The sequence below is a fragment of the Gorilla gorilla genome, chromosome 1, assembly GCF_029281585.2.
Source record: "Gorilla gorilla gorilla isolate KB3781 chromosome 1, NHGRI_mGorGor1-v2.1_pri, whole genome shotgun sequence".
Taxonomy (NCBI): domain Eukaryota; kingdom Metazoa; phylum Chordata; class Mammalia; order Primates; family Hominidae; genus Gorilla; species Gorilla gorilla.
The window spans coordinates 169649640-169671495 of record NC_073224.2 but is presented as its reverse complement, the minus strand read 5'-3'; the positions used below and the strand labels follow the sequence as shown (position 1 = coordinate 169671495).

Sequence of the window (21856 nt, the reverse complement as noted above, 5' to 3'; positions counted from 1 at the left end):
TTTCTCTCTAGTGGACTCATGTTTAAAATGAGGAGGAGAAAAACCTTGTTAAGTCAATAAATGACTGCAAAAAAATCTAGGGCAAAATTAGGATCTTTCATAAGTCACTGGAATCAATGTTCAACCAAATAGTATGTAAAGAAAGTGGCTATAAAGTATGCAAGAGGCAAAATAACGGAAAGACAACAAAATATACATAAACAAAAAATGTTAACTAAATTCTCCACATTCAGAGATCTAAGTACTAGATTTCAAACGTCCTTAAATTCAGTAGTCCCATAATCCCATAATTAATTTTCTTTTCTGAAAACTCCTTGCATTCTATTATTAAATTTTAAATGCTGTTTGTAAAACAAAATTTTTAAAACTAAAAGTACCATTTTCAATCTTAAAAATATAAACTATTGGCCAGATGTGGTGGCTCACTTCTGTAATCCCCCAGCACTTTGAGAGGCCGAGGTAGGAGGATCGCTTGAGCCCAGGTGTTCTAGACCAGCCTGGGAAACACAGTGAGAGTCCATCTCTACAAAAAATAAAAGTAATTAGCCAGGTGTGATGGCATGTGCCTGTGGTCCTAGCTACTCAGGAGGCTGAGCGGGGAGGACTGCCTGAGCCCAGGGGTTCGAGGCTGTGGTAAGCTATGATCGTACCACTGCACTCCAGCCTGGGCAATAGTGAGAACTTGTCTCAAAAAAAAAAAAAAAAGATTTATTAAAGTTACTAATCAAGTTGGAATAACTAAATATTATAGGGCTTTATAATGATTACAGTCAATGTCATGAAAAATACTTTTCCTCACAGCAAGTATTAAATTTGTTATCCTAACATTTCTATATGATAGGTATTTTTGTACTTGCATTTCTGCATGAGTACATATTTTATAGTAAAACATAGCATACTCTTACCCCAGCTTTGAAAATCCCAGTGAAGTTCTAGATAAAAGTCACCTAGCTGAAAAATGAAATATGAATAATTACTAAATGCACCTTAGTTAAAAGTTCTTATGCTTTAAAAATATGGCTATTCCTTAAAACATTATAATACATGCATTACTATACTTAATTACAAAGGACAATATGCACCTGTATATTTTATAATATTTTAATTACATAGTAACATATCTGAAACTGGTAAGCATTTAAATTTGTGTCAATAAATATTACACTTCCCAGTATAAACAAAATAACAATAATAATAAATATTATTTTTTAAATAGCTTTAGAAGTGTTATTAAAAATTACTACCAAAATGATTATTTGTATAACCTCATAATGGCATTTAAAAAATGGCCCATTGTAATAGAAAATATTTTTCTGTAAAGGGATAATACAAGTTTATTAAATCTGAAACATGTCATTATATAATATCTATGAAAAAAAAATTTTTTTTTTTTTTTGAGATGCAGTCTCACTCCATCGCCGAGGTTGGAGTGTAGTGGCATGATCTCAGCTCACTGCAACCTCTGCCTCCTGGGTTCAAGCAATTCTCCTGTCCCAGTCTCCCAAGTAGCTGGGACTACAGGTGCCTGCCACCATGCCTGGCTAATTTTTTTTTTTAATTTTTAGTACAGACGGAGTTTCACCTTTTTGGTCAGGCTAGTCTCGAACTCCTGACCTCAGGTGATCCACCTGCTTCGGCCTCCCAAAGTGCTGGGACTACAGGCGTGAGTCACCATGCCTGGCCGAAAAAAAATTTTATTTTGCAAATTAGAAGCTAGACACCAAAGATTATAACTATTAAGAGTATATATTCTAAATATAAGTAGAGCATTACATATATAGCAACATCAACAAGTTAGTCTTTCTTTTTCAAAAAGTGATAAAAGTGAATGTTAATAGTAGATATCATTGCAATATGAGTAAAACATTTTTCTGGCTTTTTCTATATTTCTTCAGATCTAAAAAAAAAAAAAAAGCACCATTAACAGAGACAAGCTATCATCATAATCATCATGACAGGTCTATCTTTCTCCCACAGTTCTTTCAGGCAGCAGAATACAGAGAAGAGAGTAACAATAGAAAACAAACCACTCTCTTTTGTGTGCCAGCATACCCAGCTCTTACCACAAGGAGGTAGGACAGATAAAAAGAGTTTTTGTCACATAAAGAATATACAGGCCGGGCATGGTGGCTCACGCCTATAATCCCAGCACTCTAGGAGGCTGAGGCAGGCGGATTGCTTGAGCTCAGGAGTTTGATACCAGCCTGGGCAATATGGTGAAACCCCATCTCTACTAAAAATACAAAAAATTAGCTGGGCGACAGAGTGAGGCACTGTCTCCAAAACAAACAAACAAAAAAAACTGCCACTTCTAGTAGCAATGGCTTTAGCTGTAGAGAATCTTCTAATTCAAAGGCAAAGGAAAATTATTGCCATTAACTGTGACTTACCTCCTTTTTTTTTCTTTAGAGCTCTTATCTAATTTATTGAAAGTAATAAATCTTTATCTTCATAGTTCAAACTGAGGTGCTTCTACTAAGATCACATTCATACACTAATTATTGCTTAATTTAAGCATGATTTTTACCATTTTTTGGCCCCTAATAAGTGAGAATTTAAATTGTATTATGAAAAAAATGCTTAAAACTACACTTATAATTACTTCCAAGGTGCAAAATTAACAAAGAAATATAGCTTACCTCTTTCAGGGCTTTTAATAATCGAGGTCGTTTTTCTTCAACACTTTCCCTGGATTGCTGCTTAAGCTTCCTCAAAAGAGCTGTAACTAAAGTTTAAATTTTAAAAATAACTAATTTAAATTTTCATCATGCAGTAAAAATACCACTGGCTTATTATACATATAGATAGATAATACATGTACACATATGTGCACGTGCATGTGTGTGTGTATGTGTATGTGTGTATCTACATCTACAATATATTTTGAAAGGCCAAAAATCAAAGAGCAATGTTTAAATTACTGAAGGCCTCTTGGAACAGTAAAAGAAGCGAGACATAGAAGTCAGAGAACATGGCACCTATATAGATAGAATAAGTTAGTAAGCAAGTTTAATAAAACTGGTATGATCCCCAAAGAATAATGAGAAGAGATATTTCAACGTCAACCTATACCATATTCACACTAGCTTTTACTAGTTTTTTAATTATCAGTAACGATTTACCTAACTGTGCCAAGATAACCAAACTCATTCAAATGATGCAATGTCCTAATAGAACACTGACCTCAAGGAAGATCTCAAAAACAACAGATCTCAAAAATCCCACTGGAAGCCACTTTTCTAAAAACACATAATTACCTGCAATTGTTACCAGGTGTATCTGTTCTTTTATCACTGGAGGATATACCTTCACATACTACCAGCACAGTATAAAAAATACAAAAATGAATCTTATTGTACCTGGAAAAAGAACTTCTGAATCTAAGAAAACCTAAAGGTCCTCCATAGTGTATTTTCAATTACTGAGATTTAAGCACATTGCTGAAGTTCAAACCCCAGCTTTACCACTTAGTGGTTGTGGGTAAACTTGGACAAGTTACTACTTAATTTCTCTAAACTTCCTTTTTTTTCCCTCTCCTTTGTCAAGTAAGAATAGAAGAAAGGGCACAGTGGTCTGCACCTGTAGTCCCAGCTACTCAGGAGGTTAAGGTGAGAGGATCACTTGAGCTCAGGAGTTTGAGACCAGCCTGGGAAACATAGTAAGACCCCATCTCTATTAAAAAAAAAAAAAAAATTAGCCAGGGCTTGATGGTGTGTACCTGTGGTCCTAGCTACTTGGGAGGCTGAGACAGGAAGACTGGTTGTGCCCAAGAGTTTGAGGCTGCAGCGAGCTATGACCACTGCACTCCAGCCTGGGTGACAGAGCAAGACACTGTGCCTGTAATTAACTAAATACAATTTTTATCTATTAGAATGAAGGTCTAAAATTCACTGGCAAAATCAATCAATTAATCCTTAATATTTACCAAGATAAGAAAAAATATTAGACTTGAATGAAATAAGCATAGGAAAAAATAAGAACATGGAAAAATGTGCATCGGGGAAAATATATACATCTATACATGCTAGTTTCCTCCTGATTCTAACATATTTTTCATATACATATGCGTTCTGAGGGCTTTTTAAAAATCAGTAAATTATTTTTACTATTTCACAGTATGCATTCTTATAAACCACTTCAAGTCCCATGTGGAACGCAGAAGCAGAAGGCGAATAAAAAAAGAAGGTAGTGAAAGCTTGGACTAGATTTTTTTTTTTGTCCACATAGGTCCAAAATTAGGAAAAATCTAGGGAAGCATGTAAAAATAGTAGGAGCTATTCTTATTTTTAACCACAGGTCTAACTAAATTCCAATATATTTTAAAAAGCCAAAAATCAAAGAACAACGCTTAAATTACTGAAGGTGTCTCAAAATAATCAAAACTGAGACACAGAAATCAGGAATGCAGGACCCAGTTTCAGTTCTACCATTTACTAGCTCGGTGACCTAAATCAATAATTCCCAAATACGAACCTACATTTCTGTGCCCAATTGTTTGAGTTTCCAATGATATACAGAAAATGAGAAAAAATGTGTACTAGAATGAGTTTTTTCTTAATAAATTTTTTTAAAGACTATTCTTCCTACTTTTGGTTTCAAATATCTTTTTTTAAAAATAAAATGTGGATCACAAAAGACAGTAGTTATCGTTTTTATAAAGTTCTGATAGTCTAAAATGAAAAAGTTAGATTCCCTATATCAATCACCAGTAAAAAATTTTTTTCTGGTCTGTGAAATCCAAAAAGTCTGAGAATCAATGACTTAGATAATCATTTAAAGATTCAAGTATGAATCTGACAAACCTTCCTGTTCATTATAATTTAACTTTAATGTCAAAGTTATATTACCCAAATGTAGTACAATTCTTTTTAATGGTCATTGTTTTCCACTATAAGCTCAAGTACCTTAATAAACCTTATTCAATCTACCTTGCCTTCAGATTGAAATGGACCTCAGTTGAATGCAGAGAATGAAAAGAATTCAATTCCTAGATAGAAAGGGTCTTTCAATAAAAAGCAGAGGCTACATATTGTTTTATCAGCCTGATTTTATTAACTAAATATAATTGTAACTGACTGAAGGCATTCAGTAAATAATGACCAAACATCATTAAAAAAGCTGAAGGCATTCAATAAATAACGACCAAACATCATTAAAAAGGTAATGGCAACCACTGTATATAGCATAGTATAATAACATATGCGAAGAGATTCCCTTTTCAATATGACTTCATATTGAAAAATACCATAAACTCAAACTTCTTATGGATGCACATTCAGGAAGCAATTACACGAAATTACCAGTATCCTTTTTAGGGATCAGTATTTGTATTCCCATATTGTAAGAATTTTACTAATACTGATTAACAATGAAGATTAAAATTAGCTTTAGAGGATTTAGGTGATAAGATAATTCATACAAAGACTCAAATGCAAAAGTCCATAAACCACAACTAATTTTACTTTCTCCTTCCTCCTTCTCCGACTGAAGTTTACAGTTTGACCTAAAGCTTTTGGAACTATGCCCTACTGCTCCAAGTATTACTTAAATCTGTTATCTTTTGCGCTCCTCTTCCTTCTAAGCTCCAATCTATTTCCTGCTTCCCACCTGGACAATTCTACCTGATGTACTACAGTTGATTCAAACCCAACAAATCTAACACAAATTTAAGACCATACTGCTCTTGTTCCTATAGTCTATATATCAATTAAGTAATGAAATCACCATCAATCCATAATAGAGACCTTAGAGTTACTCTGAATCATTTTATCATTACCCATATCCAAGAGATAATCCATTCTGTTAAATCAATCTTTGTTTTTTTTTGTTTTTTTTTTGAGACAGAGTCTCGCTCTGTCGCCAGGCTGGAATGCAGCGGCGCAATCTCGGCTCACTGCAACCTCTGCCTCTTGGGTTCAAGCTATTCTCCTGCCTCAGTCTCCAGAGTAACTGGGACTACAGGTGCGCGCCACCATGCCCAGCTAATTTTTGTATTTTTAGTAGAAACGGGGTTTCACCATGTTGGCCAGGATGTTCTCGATCTCTTGACATCATGATCCACCCGCCTCAGCCTCCCAAAGTTCTGGGATTGCAGGCATGAGCCACCACGCCCAACTAAACCTTTCTTTTAATTACTTTCTGATCTATCCCTTCCTTCTCTAAAAACACTATGTCTTTAAGTCAAGCTTACCTCATTTGTTCCAAAAATGTTTTTTTCTAAATATCTCTTGCCTCCCTGACTCCACTGTATTAATTAGAAAGTCTTTTCACTTATCTAATAATATCAAGCCCTGCTTTGAAGTCTTCTGGGGTTTTGCAGAGACTGGAAATTGGGATTAAAATCTTGACTAGCACATAAAGCTGATATCAATGTGGTCTTTTTATCATTACAACTTCATTTCCCAACACTGGTCTTTGCCCCTTCATCCATCTTTGCCATGTATCATTAAGAAGCCAAATACAGGGGCACGGTGGCTCATACCTGTAATCTCAGCACTTTGGGAGGCCGAGCCGGGTGGATCACCTGAGGTCAGGAGTTCGAGACCAGCCTGGCCAACATAGTGAAACCCCGTCTCTACTAAAAATATAAAAATTAGCTGGGTGTGGTGGCGGATGCCTGTAATCTCAGCTACTCGGGAGACTGGGGCAGGAGAATTGCTTGAATCTGAGAGGCGGAGGCTGCAGAGAGCCAAGATCGCGCCATTGCATTCCAGCCTGAGCAACAAGAGGGAAACTCCATCTCAAAAAAAAAAAAAAGAAAAGAAAAGAAACTAAATACATATTGTTCCCTAGCATATGCCTTTTTTTTTTTATATTTCCATGCTTTATACACATTCCACTCTCGCACAGTAGAATGCCTTTACCCACCTTTTTAACTTCTAAAACCCTTTGAGACAGCTTTAATAACCAAACACCTTGCTAAGAACCTGAATAACTTTTCCACTCATCTGTTTCCCCCAAGACTTTGTAAATACTTCAGAATGCCACAGAATATTCACTGGTCTCTCTCCCTAAAGTAGGATGACTTCCTCAATATCAAAGTTAATGGCACATCCTGACTATGTTTCTGACACATCTAGTAGGTATTCAGAACACAAATAGACAATTCCTGGCCTCATACACTCTGCCTAAAGGGAATGGGCAGAGTTCTGACACAATATATGAGCAGAGAAAACTTCCTTGTACTTGAGCTGAGACCTGAAGAATCTTAAGGAGCTGTGACAAAAAGAGGGGGATATATAAGTATGAGGAGTATGAGAAACCAAAAAGCCAGCAGAGCTGACACATAGAAAGCCAGATGGAAAGAAAAAGATGAGGAAGGAGACAAGGAAGTGATAGTATCATACTGGACCTTATAAACAAAGTTAGCAGTTTTGGTCTTTGTCCTCAGAACAGGAGGTTTTAAAGAATTTTATGTAGAGAATAATATGACCAGAAGATGAAACTAAAATATAACAAAATATTAACAGTGGTTGTCTTTTTTTTTCTTGAGACAGGGTCTCACTTTGTCCCAGGCTCCAGGCTGGAGTGCAGTGGCACAATGTCGGCTCACCACAGCCTCAGCCTCCCAGGCTCAAGTGGATCCTCCCATCTCAGCTCCCAAGTAGCTGGGGCCACATACGCACATCACCATGCCTGGCTAATTTTTGTATTTTTTTGTAGAGACAGGTTTTTGCCATGCTGCTTAGGCTGGTCTTGAACTCCCAGGCTCAAGCGACCCACCTGTCTCGGCCTCCCAAAGTGCTGGGATTATAGGCATGCCCCACCACACCTGACCCAACAGTGGTTATCTTTGAGTGATATTATTTTTTTTTCCACTATAATTCCTAATTTTCTACGATGAATGTCATCATTTTCTTATAAGAAAAAACAAAGTTTTGAAAACTCAGGAGAGTTGTGATAAATAAAAGTCCTACTATAATACTTTACTTTTTTCTTTTTTTTTTTAGACAGGGTCTTACTCTGTCACCCAGGTTGGAGTGCAGTGGCGTGATCTCAGCTCACTGCTACCTCCACCTCCCAGGGTCAAGCAATCCTCCCACCTCAGGCTCCCGCGTAGCTGGGACTACAAGCACACACTACCACACCAGCTAATTTTTGTACTTTTTGTAGTGTTGGGGTCCCCCTGTGTTTCCCAGGCTCAAGCAGTCTGCCTGCTTTGGCCTCCCAAAGTGCTGGGGTTACTGGCATCTAATATAATACTTTTAAGAAAAATTTTGATTCTTGATACACAGTCTCGAATTTTCTTCGCAGTTTTTATTCATCTCTTCATTAATTCATTTAACAAATATTGTACCAGAGATAAAGGGGTGAATAAGACAACATATGCATGACTTGAAGTCTCACAAAGCTTATATTATCAAGATACACAGAGTAGGGAACACATACTGAAAAATTAATTAGAAGTATGCAACATATTGCAAAGGAAAAGACTAAACCACTTTGACAATGTACAAGAAGAAGAACTTAACCTACTCTAGAAGTTGAGGAAAGCCTTCTCTCAAAAAGAAATTTAAAATTGAAGCCTAAATGAAGACTTCTAGTTCAATGTAAGATGGCAAACCAATACGAACTGCTGTCTCTCCCTCCACATTAACACCTTTGATGTGCCACAAAAATAAGACAAAGGCCGATAGAATTCCCAAAACTACCATAACATAAGTATACCATGACATAAGTCTGCACAAACTGTGAGCAACTTCTGGAGAGACAAAAGACAACTAGATCCCAGAGTGCATAAAGAAACCAGAGCTGTCTAGATCAGAGAAAGCTAGGAACCATGGGTGAGGGATAAATTGTGGGAAAAAAAGCCTTTTTAGTTGTATCCATATTTCTATCTCATACTAGTCTGGGCTGATCACTGTTTACCAGGTAACCACTGTAAGGCAGAAAAGCAACATAATCTTGAAATTTTATTATTAATTAGTGAAATGATTCTAAACAGTCTCTGACAAGTAGTTTGCATTGTCTGTTTTGTGGTACAAGAATGTTAGCAAAATTATCAGAAATCAGAAAAAATGGACAAATAGGTCACAAAGTTTTTGCCAATAATTAATAATATTAGATTATCTCTGATTTTTCAAAAAACATAAAATGTTACTGTAACACAAGCCAAAAAATCAAAAACTTAAATCACAGTGCTTAAGATAATTTCAAAGTACAGACATAGCCAGGCATGGTGGCTCACGCCTGTAATCCCAGCACTTTGGGAGGCCGAGGCAAGTAGATTACCTGAGGTCAGGAGTTCAAGACCAGCCTGGCCAACATGGTGAAACCCCATCTCTACTAAAAATACAAAAATTAGTTGGGCACTGTGGCAGGTGCTTGTAGTCCCAGCTACTCAGGAGAATCGCTTGAACTCAGTCTCAAAAAAAATAAATAAATAAAAATAAGTAAAGACATATGTTTAACACCATTATACATTTATATTAATATTTCTAATAAACCGTAAGAGATATTCAATTAATTATCCTTTAAATTAGCAGTTAAGTATTTGTTTCATGTGATGGAAAGTAATGAAAATATAAGCACCGAGCAATTATGGTTATATAATTACATAATAATGGACAATGGGATATTATTTAGAATGGCTAAGATATCACTCTACATAAGAAAATCACTTTAAGAACAGACCTCAACTATCTGAGCCTCAATCTTTTACCTTCAAATTGATTGTTAAATATCCTTTAACTAATTTTCCATGAAAATTTTGTTTATTGGCCTTCCCAATAATTATGAATTCTTAAACAGAAGAGACCAGGTCTTTTATTCTCCACATCTTAATACACACACATGCTTTATAGTAAGGACTCAGTAAATACTGATTCTGAGTAAAAGAATCCTTGAGGCCGGGCGCAGTGGCTCACACCTGTAACCCCAGCATTTTGGGAGGCCGAGGCTGGTGGATCACCTGACGTCAGGAGTTCAAAACCAGCTTGACCAACGTGGAGAAACCCCAACTATACTAAAACTACAAGATTAGCCGGGCATGGTGATGTATGCCTGTAATCCCAGCTACTTGGGAGGCTGGGGCAGGAGAATCGCTTCAACCCAGGAGGCAGAGGTTGCAGGTAAGCCTAGATTGTGCCATTGCACTCCAGCCTGGGCAACAAGGGTGGAACTCCGTCTCAAAAAAAAAAAAAGAATAATTGAAAGTCACAAAAGTCACACTACACAGAAACCCAGAAGACAATCTTGTTTCCTCTCCATTCTGTTAATTAGTTAGAAAAATCAGAGGAAGTTTCTTCAGACCAGTTGTTGCAACTCTTATTATCAGTTTCTTTTGGGTTTGCACATTTTTTATCTTTTCCTTGAAATAATTCTAGGATTAGTATTGTTTCTTGCTCTCATGAGGGTCTCCTGATATTTGTCCAGAAAGGACAACTGTCAGTGTATAACAAATAAAAAAAAATACACTCACTTTAGTTGTTAAAATATTACAATTTTATCTCAGTAAATCTTAGACCCAAATATAACTTCACCATTAAAAGTTGTTTATAGGCTGAGCACGGTGGCTTATGCCTGTAATCCTAGCACTTTGGGAGGATGAGGCAGGCGGATCACGAGGTCAGGAGTTTAAGACCAGCCTGACCAACATGGTGAAACCCCATCTCTGCTAAAAATACAAAAATTAGCCAGGCATGGTGGCAGGCACCTGTGATCCCAGCTACTTGGGAGGCTGAGGCAGGAGAACCCCTTGAACGCAGGAGGCGGAGGTTGCAGTGAGCCAAGATTGTGCCATTGCATTCCATCCAGCCTGGGTGACAGGGCGAGACTCTCTCTCAAAAAAAAAAATTTTTTTTGTTTATAAAGTTCAGGAAGTCCACAAAAATGTATGTGTGGTACAATATACAGCTAAATAATTTTTTTTTTTTTTTTGAGACAGAGTCTTGCTCTTGTCGCCCGGGCTGAAGCGCAATGGTGCGATCTCGGCTCACTGCAACCTCCGCTTCCCAGGCTCAGGCGATTCTCCTGCCTCAGCCTCCCAAGTAGCTGAGATTACAGGCGCCCACCACCATGCCTGGCAATTTTTCTGTATTTTTAGTAGAGACGGGGTTTCACCACGTTGGCCAGGCTGGTGGTGAACTCCTGACCTCAGGTGATCCACCCGCCTCGGCCTCCCAAAGTGCTGGGATTACAGGCGTGAGCCACCGTGCCCAGCCTGCCAAATCTTACGAAAGCACCCAGAAGAGCCCAAAACGTAGCATCAAAATAAGACTGAATCTATGTAACACCTAGGAGAGTTCCACATTACGCATTTCTTTAATAAAACTGCCAACGTTTTTTATTTCCTTCCACAAAGTTAGATTTAATTGATCATTTTCAGCCTAAAACTATAAAGATAATATTATCAGCAAGATAATATTCCCATTCATCCAGATTAAGTTTTGTACAATTTTCCACTATTGAGATATACTTGACAAAAATAAGATCTGTATGTGAAGTTGAAAAAAATTATGGGTAGGAGGAGGGAGAGTGGAATAACTCAACATTCAGCATATTATCAAAAAGAATATGACATGTTTTGGAAATACTCTTTTAATGACTAAAACAAAATAGAGACAGTCTTCTTCCTTGCTTCCAGCAAAATCTATACCTACCAACTAAAGCAGATAACTATTGTAACACTATGGTTATTTTTAGTTCCAATAATGGCCTATATAATTAAGCAGTTGCCAAAAAGGACAGTCAGGTATCAATTTTTTTTAAAGTCCTGTATTATGGATGAATAAAAAAATAATCAGAGAACATCAGTAAGGTAGAATGCTGCACAAGAAAAAAAAATTCATAATTTTAAACGTGATTCTTCAATTCTTTCTGTGTTCCACTCAATGTTCAAGTTCCTAAGTCATGAATAATTCACATGTAAGTTTATACATAATTGCAAAAGTTCATATTATGGCAAGTTACAATGAATGAAGAATATTTCAAATTCATCACTTCATATTTTTAGAAGATATATCAACAACAGTAATTCATATTGCTTACTCATCTGTCTATCTCCATAGCTGATGGCTTCCGCCAAAGGGCTCCATCCCTGAGCATTTTTCACCTTGACTGGAGCATTGTGAGCCAAAAGTAAATGGGCACATTCTGCAATATAAAGTAGTAATAATATCAAACATCAGGCAATTTTTAGAATCTCTAAATATAAATATATAAAAGTTTAATATACCAAATTAACATAAATAGATGAAATAAACACTATACCATGTAGAATTATGTAATCTGAAAAATTTCTATGTATCTAACTAAACCAGGTAATTTCAGATCCCTAGATTTAAAAAGTATACATTCTACTGCCTAAAAATAAATTGGATCTCTCTGCAAAGAAGGTATCATGTTCCCTAGTAATTAAATTCCCAAGAGTATTTTTTTAATGTTTTCATACTCTAAAAGATAACCCAAGAACTTCAAGAGTGATTTACTTGCAAATACCTATCAGCTAGTAAGACCCAAAAGAGGATTTGTATGTCCATAATGTCAAACAGAAAGTTCATTTTTTATTTCAGAAACAAAAGTGCTTTCAATAAGAGTCAGTAATGTTTCCAATAAACATTTATTTTTCAAATTTTATAATTGTTATGGTTTGGAAAAATGTTCAGAAAAAGGGCAAAACTCGGCTTATGATACGACAAATCTAGATAGTTTTTCAAATAATCAAAAGAAGTCTAAGGTACAGACCTTTCTATAGGTTGAGAAAACTTTTTCTTTAATTAAAAATAAAAAGTTGGCTGGGCGTGGTGGCTCACGCCTGTAATCCCAGCACTTTGGGAGGCCAAGGCGGGCAGATCACGAGGTCAGGAGATCGAGACCATCCTGGCTAACATGGTGAAACCCCATCTCTACTAAAAAATAAAAAAAATTAGCCAGGCATGGTGGTACGTGCCTGTAGTCCCAGCTAAATGGGAGGCTGAGGCAGGAGAATCGCTTGAACCCGGGAGGCAGAGGCTGCAGTGAGCCAAGATTGCGTCACTGCATTCCAGCCCAGATGACACAGCGAGATTCCATCTCAAAATAAAATAAAATAAAAATAAAAAAACAAATAGTTTATTTAACAGGAAAAAAGTTAAAACTGAGGCCCACGCCGGGCGTAGTGGCTCATGCCTGTAATCCCAACACTTTGGGAGGCTGAAGTGGGCCGATCACCTGAGGTTGGGAGTTCCAGACCAGCCTAGCCAACATGGAGAAACCCCATCTCTACTAAAAATACAAAATTAGCCGAGCACGGTGGCTCATGACTGTAATCCCAGCTACTCGGGAAACTGAGGCAGGAGAATCGCTTGAACCCGGGAGGTGGAGGTTGCAGTGAGCCAAGATTGTGCCATTGCACTCCAGCCTGGGCAACAAGAGCCAAACTCTGTCTCAAAAAAAAAAAAAAAAAAAGACAGCCATCCATCCATTCATTCAATCAATAATTCAGCAAATATTTACCAAATGTCCATTATATGCAATTTCTAAATACCAGGTACTAGATAAGGTATTGCTATCGAAGAGCATAATTCCTATGTTGGAATATAACATGTAAATTAATAACTAGAAAAGAAAAATAATGCAAGATAATGATAAGTGCTTTAAAAGAAATAAGAGTGTTAAGACAGTGTAATGTGGGTTGGCTAAGGTGGGGAACAAATGGCACTACTTTAGCACTATTCCTAGTGATAGAAGAAATAAATATACTAGCAGGGAACTTTATCACAATAATGTAAAATAAATACAGAAATTTCATAGCAGTGTTTCAATCTGGTAATAGTATATAAGAATATATGTACATGAATGTTTATTTTAGTGTTGTTTGTATGGCAATTATACTGGAAACAAAGTGAATGTCCACAGTAGGGCAATAATAGACATGTTGCATCTACATTACATTAATAATATACAGTCATTTTTTAAGACTAGAGTCATATCAGAAGTACAGAGAAGCCAGCTTGAATGGTTAGCCAAATTTGGGAAATTTAGCATCAAAAAGAATAATGGCTAACTAGTTATAACACACTGAAAAAAAAAACTGATAAGCCCATAACAACATCAAGAAATAAAAGGGTGGGCAATAAGTTCTTACTTACAGAATAATGCAATGCTACCTAATAAATGTAGAAGAAATGATAAAATTAGAAAATTTAACATAATACCCCATGTAATAACTGGTTTAGGCAAAGGTCTTTATTGAATGCTAAAGCCACTAGGTAAAAAGCTTTATGCTGGGAATAGGATATTCACATGGAACCAAAGTATTGTCCCAAGAATATTTACTAATAACTAACAGAAAAATGTTCCTTTACAATGGATATATTCGAAGATTATCACTTAAACAATCTAACTTAGTGGCAATTAATGATGAAATAATCTGATATTGTGTGTTTCCAATGTGATATATGTAAAGTTCCTAATATCACCTATGAAATATTCTATCCAGAAATGTTTAACCTGAATCTAATAAAGCCTCTATAGCTGATTTTCAATTCACAGAAAAAACAAAGGATAAAGAACAGGTTAAGAAACATGGAGAGAAAATGATCAGGCAAATCTGAGAGAAAGGACATTCTACAAGTTAACGAGTCAAGACTTTTCAAAAAGTTGGGCACAAAGGTGGGGAAAAGGTGAGCAAATTGCTCTAGATTATGAGACATAACAACCAAATGCAATGAGTCACCCTCAACTGGGTCATGTTTCAGTATAAAAAACCTATAAATGACATTCTGGGAACAATTGGAGAAATCTCAATATGCATTGGGTATGAGATGATATTTTAACAATATCATTAATTTTCCTTGGTGTGATCATGATAATGTGGTTATGAAGGAGAATATCTGTATTCTTAGAGGTGCATGCTGAAGTATTTGGGGGTAAAATGTCATGATATCTACATTTAGTTTTCAAATGGTATAACAACAATATATATAAATAAAGGCCAGGTGCAGTGGTTCATGCCTGTAATCCCTACACTTTGGGAGGCCAAGGGGGGCGGATCATCTGAGGTCAGGAGTTTGAGACCAACGTGGCCAACATGGTGAAACCTGTCTCTACTAAAATACAAAAAAATTAGCCAGGCATGTTGGAACTGGCCTGTAATCCCAGCTACTACGGAGGCTGAGGCAGGAGAGCTGCTTGAACCCAGAAGGCGGAGGTTGCAGTGAGCCGAGATTGTGCCACTGAGCGAGACTCTGACTCAAAAACACAAACAAATAAAACAAACAAATAACAACAAAAAAATTTATATATATAAAACATAAAAAGATAAAATATGAAACAATGTTAATTATTGAGTCTATATGGAAAGCATTTGAATGTTGTGATAATCTTTCAATTTTGGGGGTATATTTAAATTTTTTATAATAAAATATTGAGAAGGATAAAGGAATTAAATAAATCAAAAAAAGGAATCAATTAGAGTCATCCCAACAGGCTTAAAGGAATTTTCACGGTGTACTGCTAAGTGATAGAATTCATCTGCTCAACACAGAAGTATATAATGATTGCATTGTTTAAAAAGGAATGAGTAAACCTAGGTGCAGTGGCTCACACCTATAATCCCAGCACTTTGGGAGGCCAAGGTAGGCAAATCACCTGAGGTCGGGAGTTCAAGACCAGCCTGGCCAACATGGTGAAACCCCATCTCTACTAAAAATACACAAAGTAGCCAGGTGTGGTGGCACACGCCTGTAATCCCAGCTACTTGGAGGCTGAGTCAGAAGAATCGTTTGAACCCTGGAGGCAGAGGTTGCAGTGAGCCGAGACAGCGCCATTACACTCTGGCCTGGGCAACAGAGAGAGACTCTGACTCAATCAATCAATCAATCAATCAATCAATCAATCAATAAATGGAATGAGTAAAAAACTACATACATGAGTGTGTATGTTCAGACACATGCACAAGTATTTCTATATAATAATAAGCATTGAGAAATGTATGTAAGAATATCCAGCAGGTTTTAACATGCGTTACCATATTTATTGGGAAGGGGATTAGTAAGAAGAGGGGATGATAGCCAAGATAAAAAGAAACTTTTTTTAGAAGAATAAAAACAAACGGACCCATCTCCCAAAAAAACATTGGGTTTTGTAAATATGTTTGTATGTATACATGTATAGGGGAATGTAAACATGTAAGATATCTACAAATTTCTATAGCTATTTCATGGTAGACTTTTGAAATAAAAGAAAAATATGGCAAATTACTATCTGTAGGGATTCTACTTCCATGAAAACAAAGTCCCTGTGTTGTAAGTAAAGAGTACGATATGAAGGGATATCCATGAGGCTGTAAATGTTAACTACATCAAGAAAAAAAAAGTAAAGAGATGATGCTTTTATGTATCTATGTATGTATGATTTCAACTGTTTCAACATGCATGTATTAGTAACCAAAAAAATCATTAAAGAAAAAAATAGGCCAGGAGCAGTGGCTCACACTTGTAATCCCAGCACTTTGGGAGGCTGAGGCAGCTGGATCACCAGTTCGAGACCAGCCTGGCCAACATAGTGAAACCCCGTCTTTACTAAAAATACAAAAATTAGCTGGGCATGGTGGCCCACGCCTGTAGTCCCAGCTACTCATGAGGCTGAGGCAGGAGAATCACTTGAACCCAGGAGGTGGAGGTTGTGATGAGCCAAGATTGCACCACTGCACTCCAGCCTGGGCAACAAAGTGAGACTCTGTCTCAAAAAAAAAGAAAAGAAAAAGAAAAAAAGGATACTACAAAAATATTAAAAAGCAGGTTGCACAACAATATCTAAAGGAATACCTCAGAATTCATGTAAGATTTATACATTGTGCTAGACACATATCAACGTTTCTGATATGCCACAGACCCAGCAGAAAAGATGCCCTTCACTCACTAGTCACAACTCAACTGAAGTAGAGATTAGCAACTAACAAAAAATCAGATAATCATAGATATGCTAATAACCTATGACATAGTCTTATAATTTAAAAAAAAAGAACTGGTGGCCAGGCGCGGTGGCTCACGCCTGTAATCCCAGCACTTTGGGAGGCTGAGGCGGGCGGATCAGGAGATCAGGAGTTTGAGACCAGCCTGACCAACATAGTGAAATCCCAGCTCTACTAAAAATACAAAAATTAGCCAGGGGTGGTGGCGCACACCTGCAATCCCAGCTACTCAGGAGGCTGAGGCAGGAGAATCACTTGAAACCAGGGAGCAGAGATTGCAGTGAGCCGAGATCGCACCACTGCATTCCAGCCTGGGTGGCAGGGCGATATTCCGTCTCAAAAAAAAAAAAAACAACCAGATCAATCGAATGTCTTCTCTCAGTAATGTTAACAATGCATAATAAGAAAAGAAGGTAGTTAACAACTAGGCACTAAGGCTTAAATAATGCATAAATGTGCCAGGAAGAACTCAAGGCAAGGACTGTGAAAAACGCAAATTATGAGGAAAAGAAATCACACATTTAGGCCGGAAACAGTGGCTCATGCCTACAATCCCAGCAGTTTGGGAGGCCAAGGTGGGTGGATCACCTGAGGTACGGGGTTTGAGACCTGTCTGGCCAACATGGCAAAACCCTGTCTCTACTAAAAATAAAAAACTTAGCTGGACGTGGTGGCATGCGCCTGTAATCCCGGCTGCTCAGGAGGCTGAGGCAGGAGAATTGCTTGAACTTGGGAGGCGGAGGTTGCAGTGAGCGGAGATCATGCCACTGCACTCCAGGCTGGGTGACAGAGTGAGCCTCCGTCTCGAAAAAACAAACAAACCAAAAAAAAAAAAAAATCACACATTAATAAGTAAGAACTATAAAGATGATCAAATATAGAGAGAACCAGTGAGAAAAATAGGACAGTTGGAAACAACAGAATATCTACAGTTATTAAAGTTAGAAACCATATTAATTCTAAAGTTACTTTAAGAAAAAATAAAAAATTGCAGATCCAAAAAAGACTGAAAATGAATTAAAAGTTGCAGCAACTGGTTTGAAAAACCTTTCTCTCATATTTTCAACCAAAAGGATAAGAATTAAAGATTGGTTTTTCTATATCATCTCGTAAAACTTCCTGAAACCTTCCTTAATTAAGTATAATATTCTTCTTTTCCATCCAAATCCACAGTTCAATAACCTCCCACGTGACATCACTAATATTAGTCAATGGACTCAGAAATTCAGAAAAAAATCAGTCTTCTGTGGTGAAAAACTAACGTTATTCAGTAGGTTAAGATGAGTGAGAGAAGGAAAGCATGTAGAAGTATAAAAGATTCTCTTTACCTCAATCAAAATATTACGTGAACGCCCTGGGAAATTTTGTTGTGTTTATAGACAAGTACAGAAACAGAATGTGCCCTTCAACAATGAAATCACTAAAGGTACAGTGTATCTTAAAAGAAGATAAAAGAGAATAGACTATCTAGGCTGAACAATGATATAATGTAAAAGCAAGGTATAGAACACTAAGGCCAGGCGCAGTGACTCACACCTGTGATCTCAGCGCTTTGGGAGGCCGAGGGGGGTAAATCATCTGAGGTCAGGAGTTCGAGACCAGCCTAGCCAATATGGTGAAACCCCGTCTCTACTAACAATACAAAAATTAGCCGGACATGGTAACACACACCTGTAATCCCAGCTACTACTAAATGAAATCACTAAAAGTACAGTGTATCTTAAAATAAGATAAAAGGAAATAGACTACCTAGGCTGAACGATGACATAATATAAAAGCAATGTATAGAACACTAAGTAGGCCACGCACAGTGGATCTGTAATCTCAGCACTTTGGGAGGCTGAGGTGGGTAAATCACCTGAGGTCAGGAGTTTGAGACCAGCCTGGCCAACATGGTGAAACCCTGTCTCTACTAACAATACAAAAAATAGCCTGTAATCCCAGCTACTACTAGGGAGGCTGAGGTGGGAGAATCGCTTGAACTCAGGAGGCAGAAGTTGCAGCCGAGATCATCCCACTGCACTCCAGCCTGGGCAACAGAGCAAGACTCGACTCAAAAAAAAAAAAAAAAAGAACAGTAAGTATAAAGTAGACGTTTTATTTTCCACTACATATTCCAATCTCACTCTTGTGCAACCAAATATAAAAAATATCAACAGACTTTCAAGTTTGTTTGAGTTATTTTAAAAAGAGAATTATACAAACACATACATAAAGATCATAAGAAAAAAAGCAAAAAAAGGGTGCACAACTGGAAAAATGTTAATGGATCAGTATGTAATCGGTTGTGTCTACTCTATTTGAAAAGGATTCAGGAACAACAAATACCAACATTATTTACAGATCCTGAATCATCTAACCAAGTGTTTCCCAAAATACATCCCACAGAACTCTCATCTGTCAAGATACTTGTAAAAAAGAGCACACATCAAATAACTGTGGGGAACTCTGACCACTATGTCCAACACATGCCCCAACTTGAAACATTACAATGCATATTAGCATATCAAATTTCTAACAAGTTCCACAACAAAGAAAACTTTTTAACTTTTATTTACCTAATATTTTTCAAATTGATTTGCTCTGGAAACTCTATTTTCTTCTAAATATCTTTCAATATCCCATAAAACTAATGTGGTTTTTCTCCTGTACTTCAATGGATGCAAAGAAACTAATGTTTTATGAAATATATTTTAATTTGTTGTTGTTGTTGAAACGGAGTCTCGCTCTGTTATCCAGGCTGCAGTGCTGTGGTATGATCTCGGCTCACTGCAACCTCTGCCTCCCGGGTTCAAGTGATTCTCCTTTCTCGGCCTCCCAAATAGCTGGGATTACAGGCATGTGCCACCATGCCTGGCTAATTTTTGTATTTTTAGTAGAGATGGGGTCTTGCCATGGTGCCCAGGCTGGTCTCAAACTCCTGGCCTTAAGTGATCTGCCCGCCTTGGCCTCCCAAAGTGCTAGGATTACAGACATGAGCCACCACGCCTGGCTGAAATACATTTTAAAACAGGCTGATATAAACCTATGATGAAGCATAATAGTACATCTATCTAAAATCAGAATACCCTCTGTGAGAATATATTTGAGTGGAAAAATAAAATAAAATTAGAACCCTAAAACAGAGATGGCAGATAGGCTTCATTTCACATTCAAATCCTGGTAAATCCATATTAGCTACTAAAGTGCTAAATTAGGAAGGATTCCAGAATAGCAATCAGATTTGGCAAGTTGCATGTTGGCCAACTTTGATACAGACCATATCATTTCTGAATGGTTCTTAGTGAAAAAGAGGGCAAAGCAATACACCATTAAAATAGATTTTAGAGCCAGGCACTCCCAAGTTGAAATTAAAACTTGGCTATTTTACTCTGGGCAAGTTTTGGGGCTAATGTTTTTCTTCCATAAAATGGAGATAATAATAGTACTTCACTCACATGGTTGTGGTAAGAGTTAAATGAGTAAATACGTGTAAAGTACTAGGAAAAGCATCTGGTATATTGTAAATAATAAATTCTAGTTATTTTCTAAAGCTCCAATCCAATGTTCTTTGAAAAAAAAAGCGTAAGTTTTTATCGATCAAATTCAGCTGACTGTATCTGACATATTTTCACCAAGGTTGCTAGAGATGTCAATCATGGCCTGCCCTATCCACATTCCTGCTAAAGTAAACATACTTCCTTCGTATTCCTGATTCCCTCTCCTACCCCCAAATCTCACCCAAGTCAGTCTAGCTAAAGCTAATTTCACAGAAGCAAATACCTATCTTAAAGACAGATAATTCATAAGTCTGCCATCACCCATCACTTGTGGCTTGGCTTGAGATAAACTGGACCAATCAAACTTTTTGCTCAGAAATTTGCGAACCTAAGAAACCCATCTAGTTAGCAGTGAACACCAGAAAGTCATTAAAACTTAGGATCCTAAAAGAATTATTTTAGGTCTGTTCAATTTCAGTAAACAGGAAAAGTCATTCACGAAAAAGGAGAATACCGCAGATATAAAGAACAGCAGACACACCATAAGAGATTGAAAGATGATAAGGAAATAGATAGGAGAATGACTGATTCCTCCAAACATCTTGGTTCCCACTCTTCCTGAGACCTGGCTGGTACCTACTTCTTGAGTTTCTCTAACATGTAGCCTTTTAATGAATACTTCTTTACTTAGAAGTTACTCTAGTTAATCTTCCTTGTTAAGAAGAAAAAAAAAAGCCATAACTATAACATTGAAGATACAGATTTGAATCACCAATTATATAGAATTAAAATAAAAATTAAGGTCAGGCACAGTGACTCACATCTGTAATCCCAGTGTTCTGGGAGGCCCAGGAGGGAGGATTGCTTGAGGCCAGGAGTTTGAGAATAGCCTGGGCAACATAGTGAGACCTCATTTCTAAAAATAAATTTAAAAGTTAGTTAGGTATGGTGGCATGTGCATCTAGTCCTTGCTACTTGGGAGGCTGGAGACGAGAGGATCACTTGAGCCCAGGAGTTTGAAGCCACAGTGAGCTAGGATCGTACCACTATACCCCAGTTTGGGCAACGGAGCAAGACCCTGTCTCTAAAATAAAAATTATATTATCCTGTGGATCATATGCTTCATTTAAAGATTTGAACTTAAAAATCAAACTAGCAAAAGAACTTTGTTTTTCAACAAAACAAGTTCAAGCCAGGGCAACAAAGTGAGAACCTGTCTCTACATAAAATGAAAAAATTAGCCGGGCATGGTGGCATGTGCCTACAGTCCCAGCCACCCTGAAGGCTGAGACAGGAGGATCACTTGAGCTCAGGAGTTCTCAAGACTGCAGTGACCCATGATTGCATCATTGCACTCCAGCCTGGGGAACACAGTGAGACCATGTCTCAAAAATAAAATAAAGGCCAGGCACGGTGGCTCATGCCTGTAATCCCAGCACTTTGTGAGGTCAAGGCAGGCGGATCACCTGAGGTCGGGAGTTCA

At 37.3% G+C, this 21856-nt stretch overlaps 1 protein-coding gene across 2 annotated transcripts in view; it reads right to left on the bottom strand.

Annotated features, from left to right (window-relative positions):
* The window catches only part of ANKRD13C (ankyrin repeat domain 13C), a 94541-nt gene that overhangs the window by 51958 nt on the left and 20727 nt on the right, over positions 1-21856 (bottom strand). For both annotated transcript variants that reach the window (XM_019019725.3, XM_019019732.3), the window contains exons 3-5: positions 11989-12093; positions 2640-2725; positions 906-951 (exon numbers count right to left, since the gene is read on the bottom strand). In XM_019019725.3, the coding sequence (XP_018875270.1) occupies positions 906-951; positions 2640-2725; positions 11989-12093 (237 nt within the window). The remainder of the gene's footprint in view (positions 1-905; positions 952-2639; positions 2726-11988; positions 12094-21856) is intronic.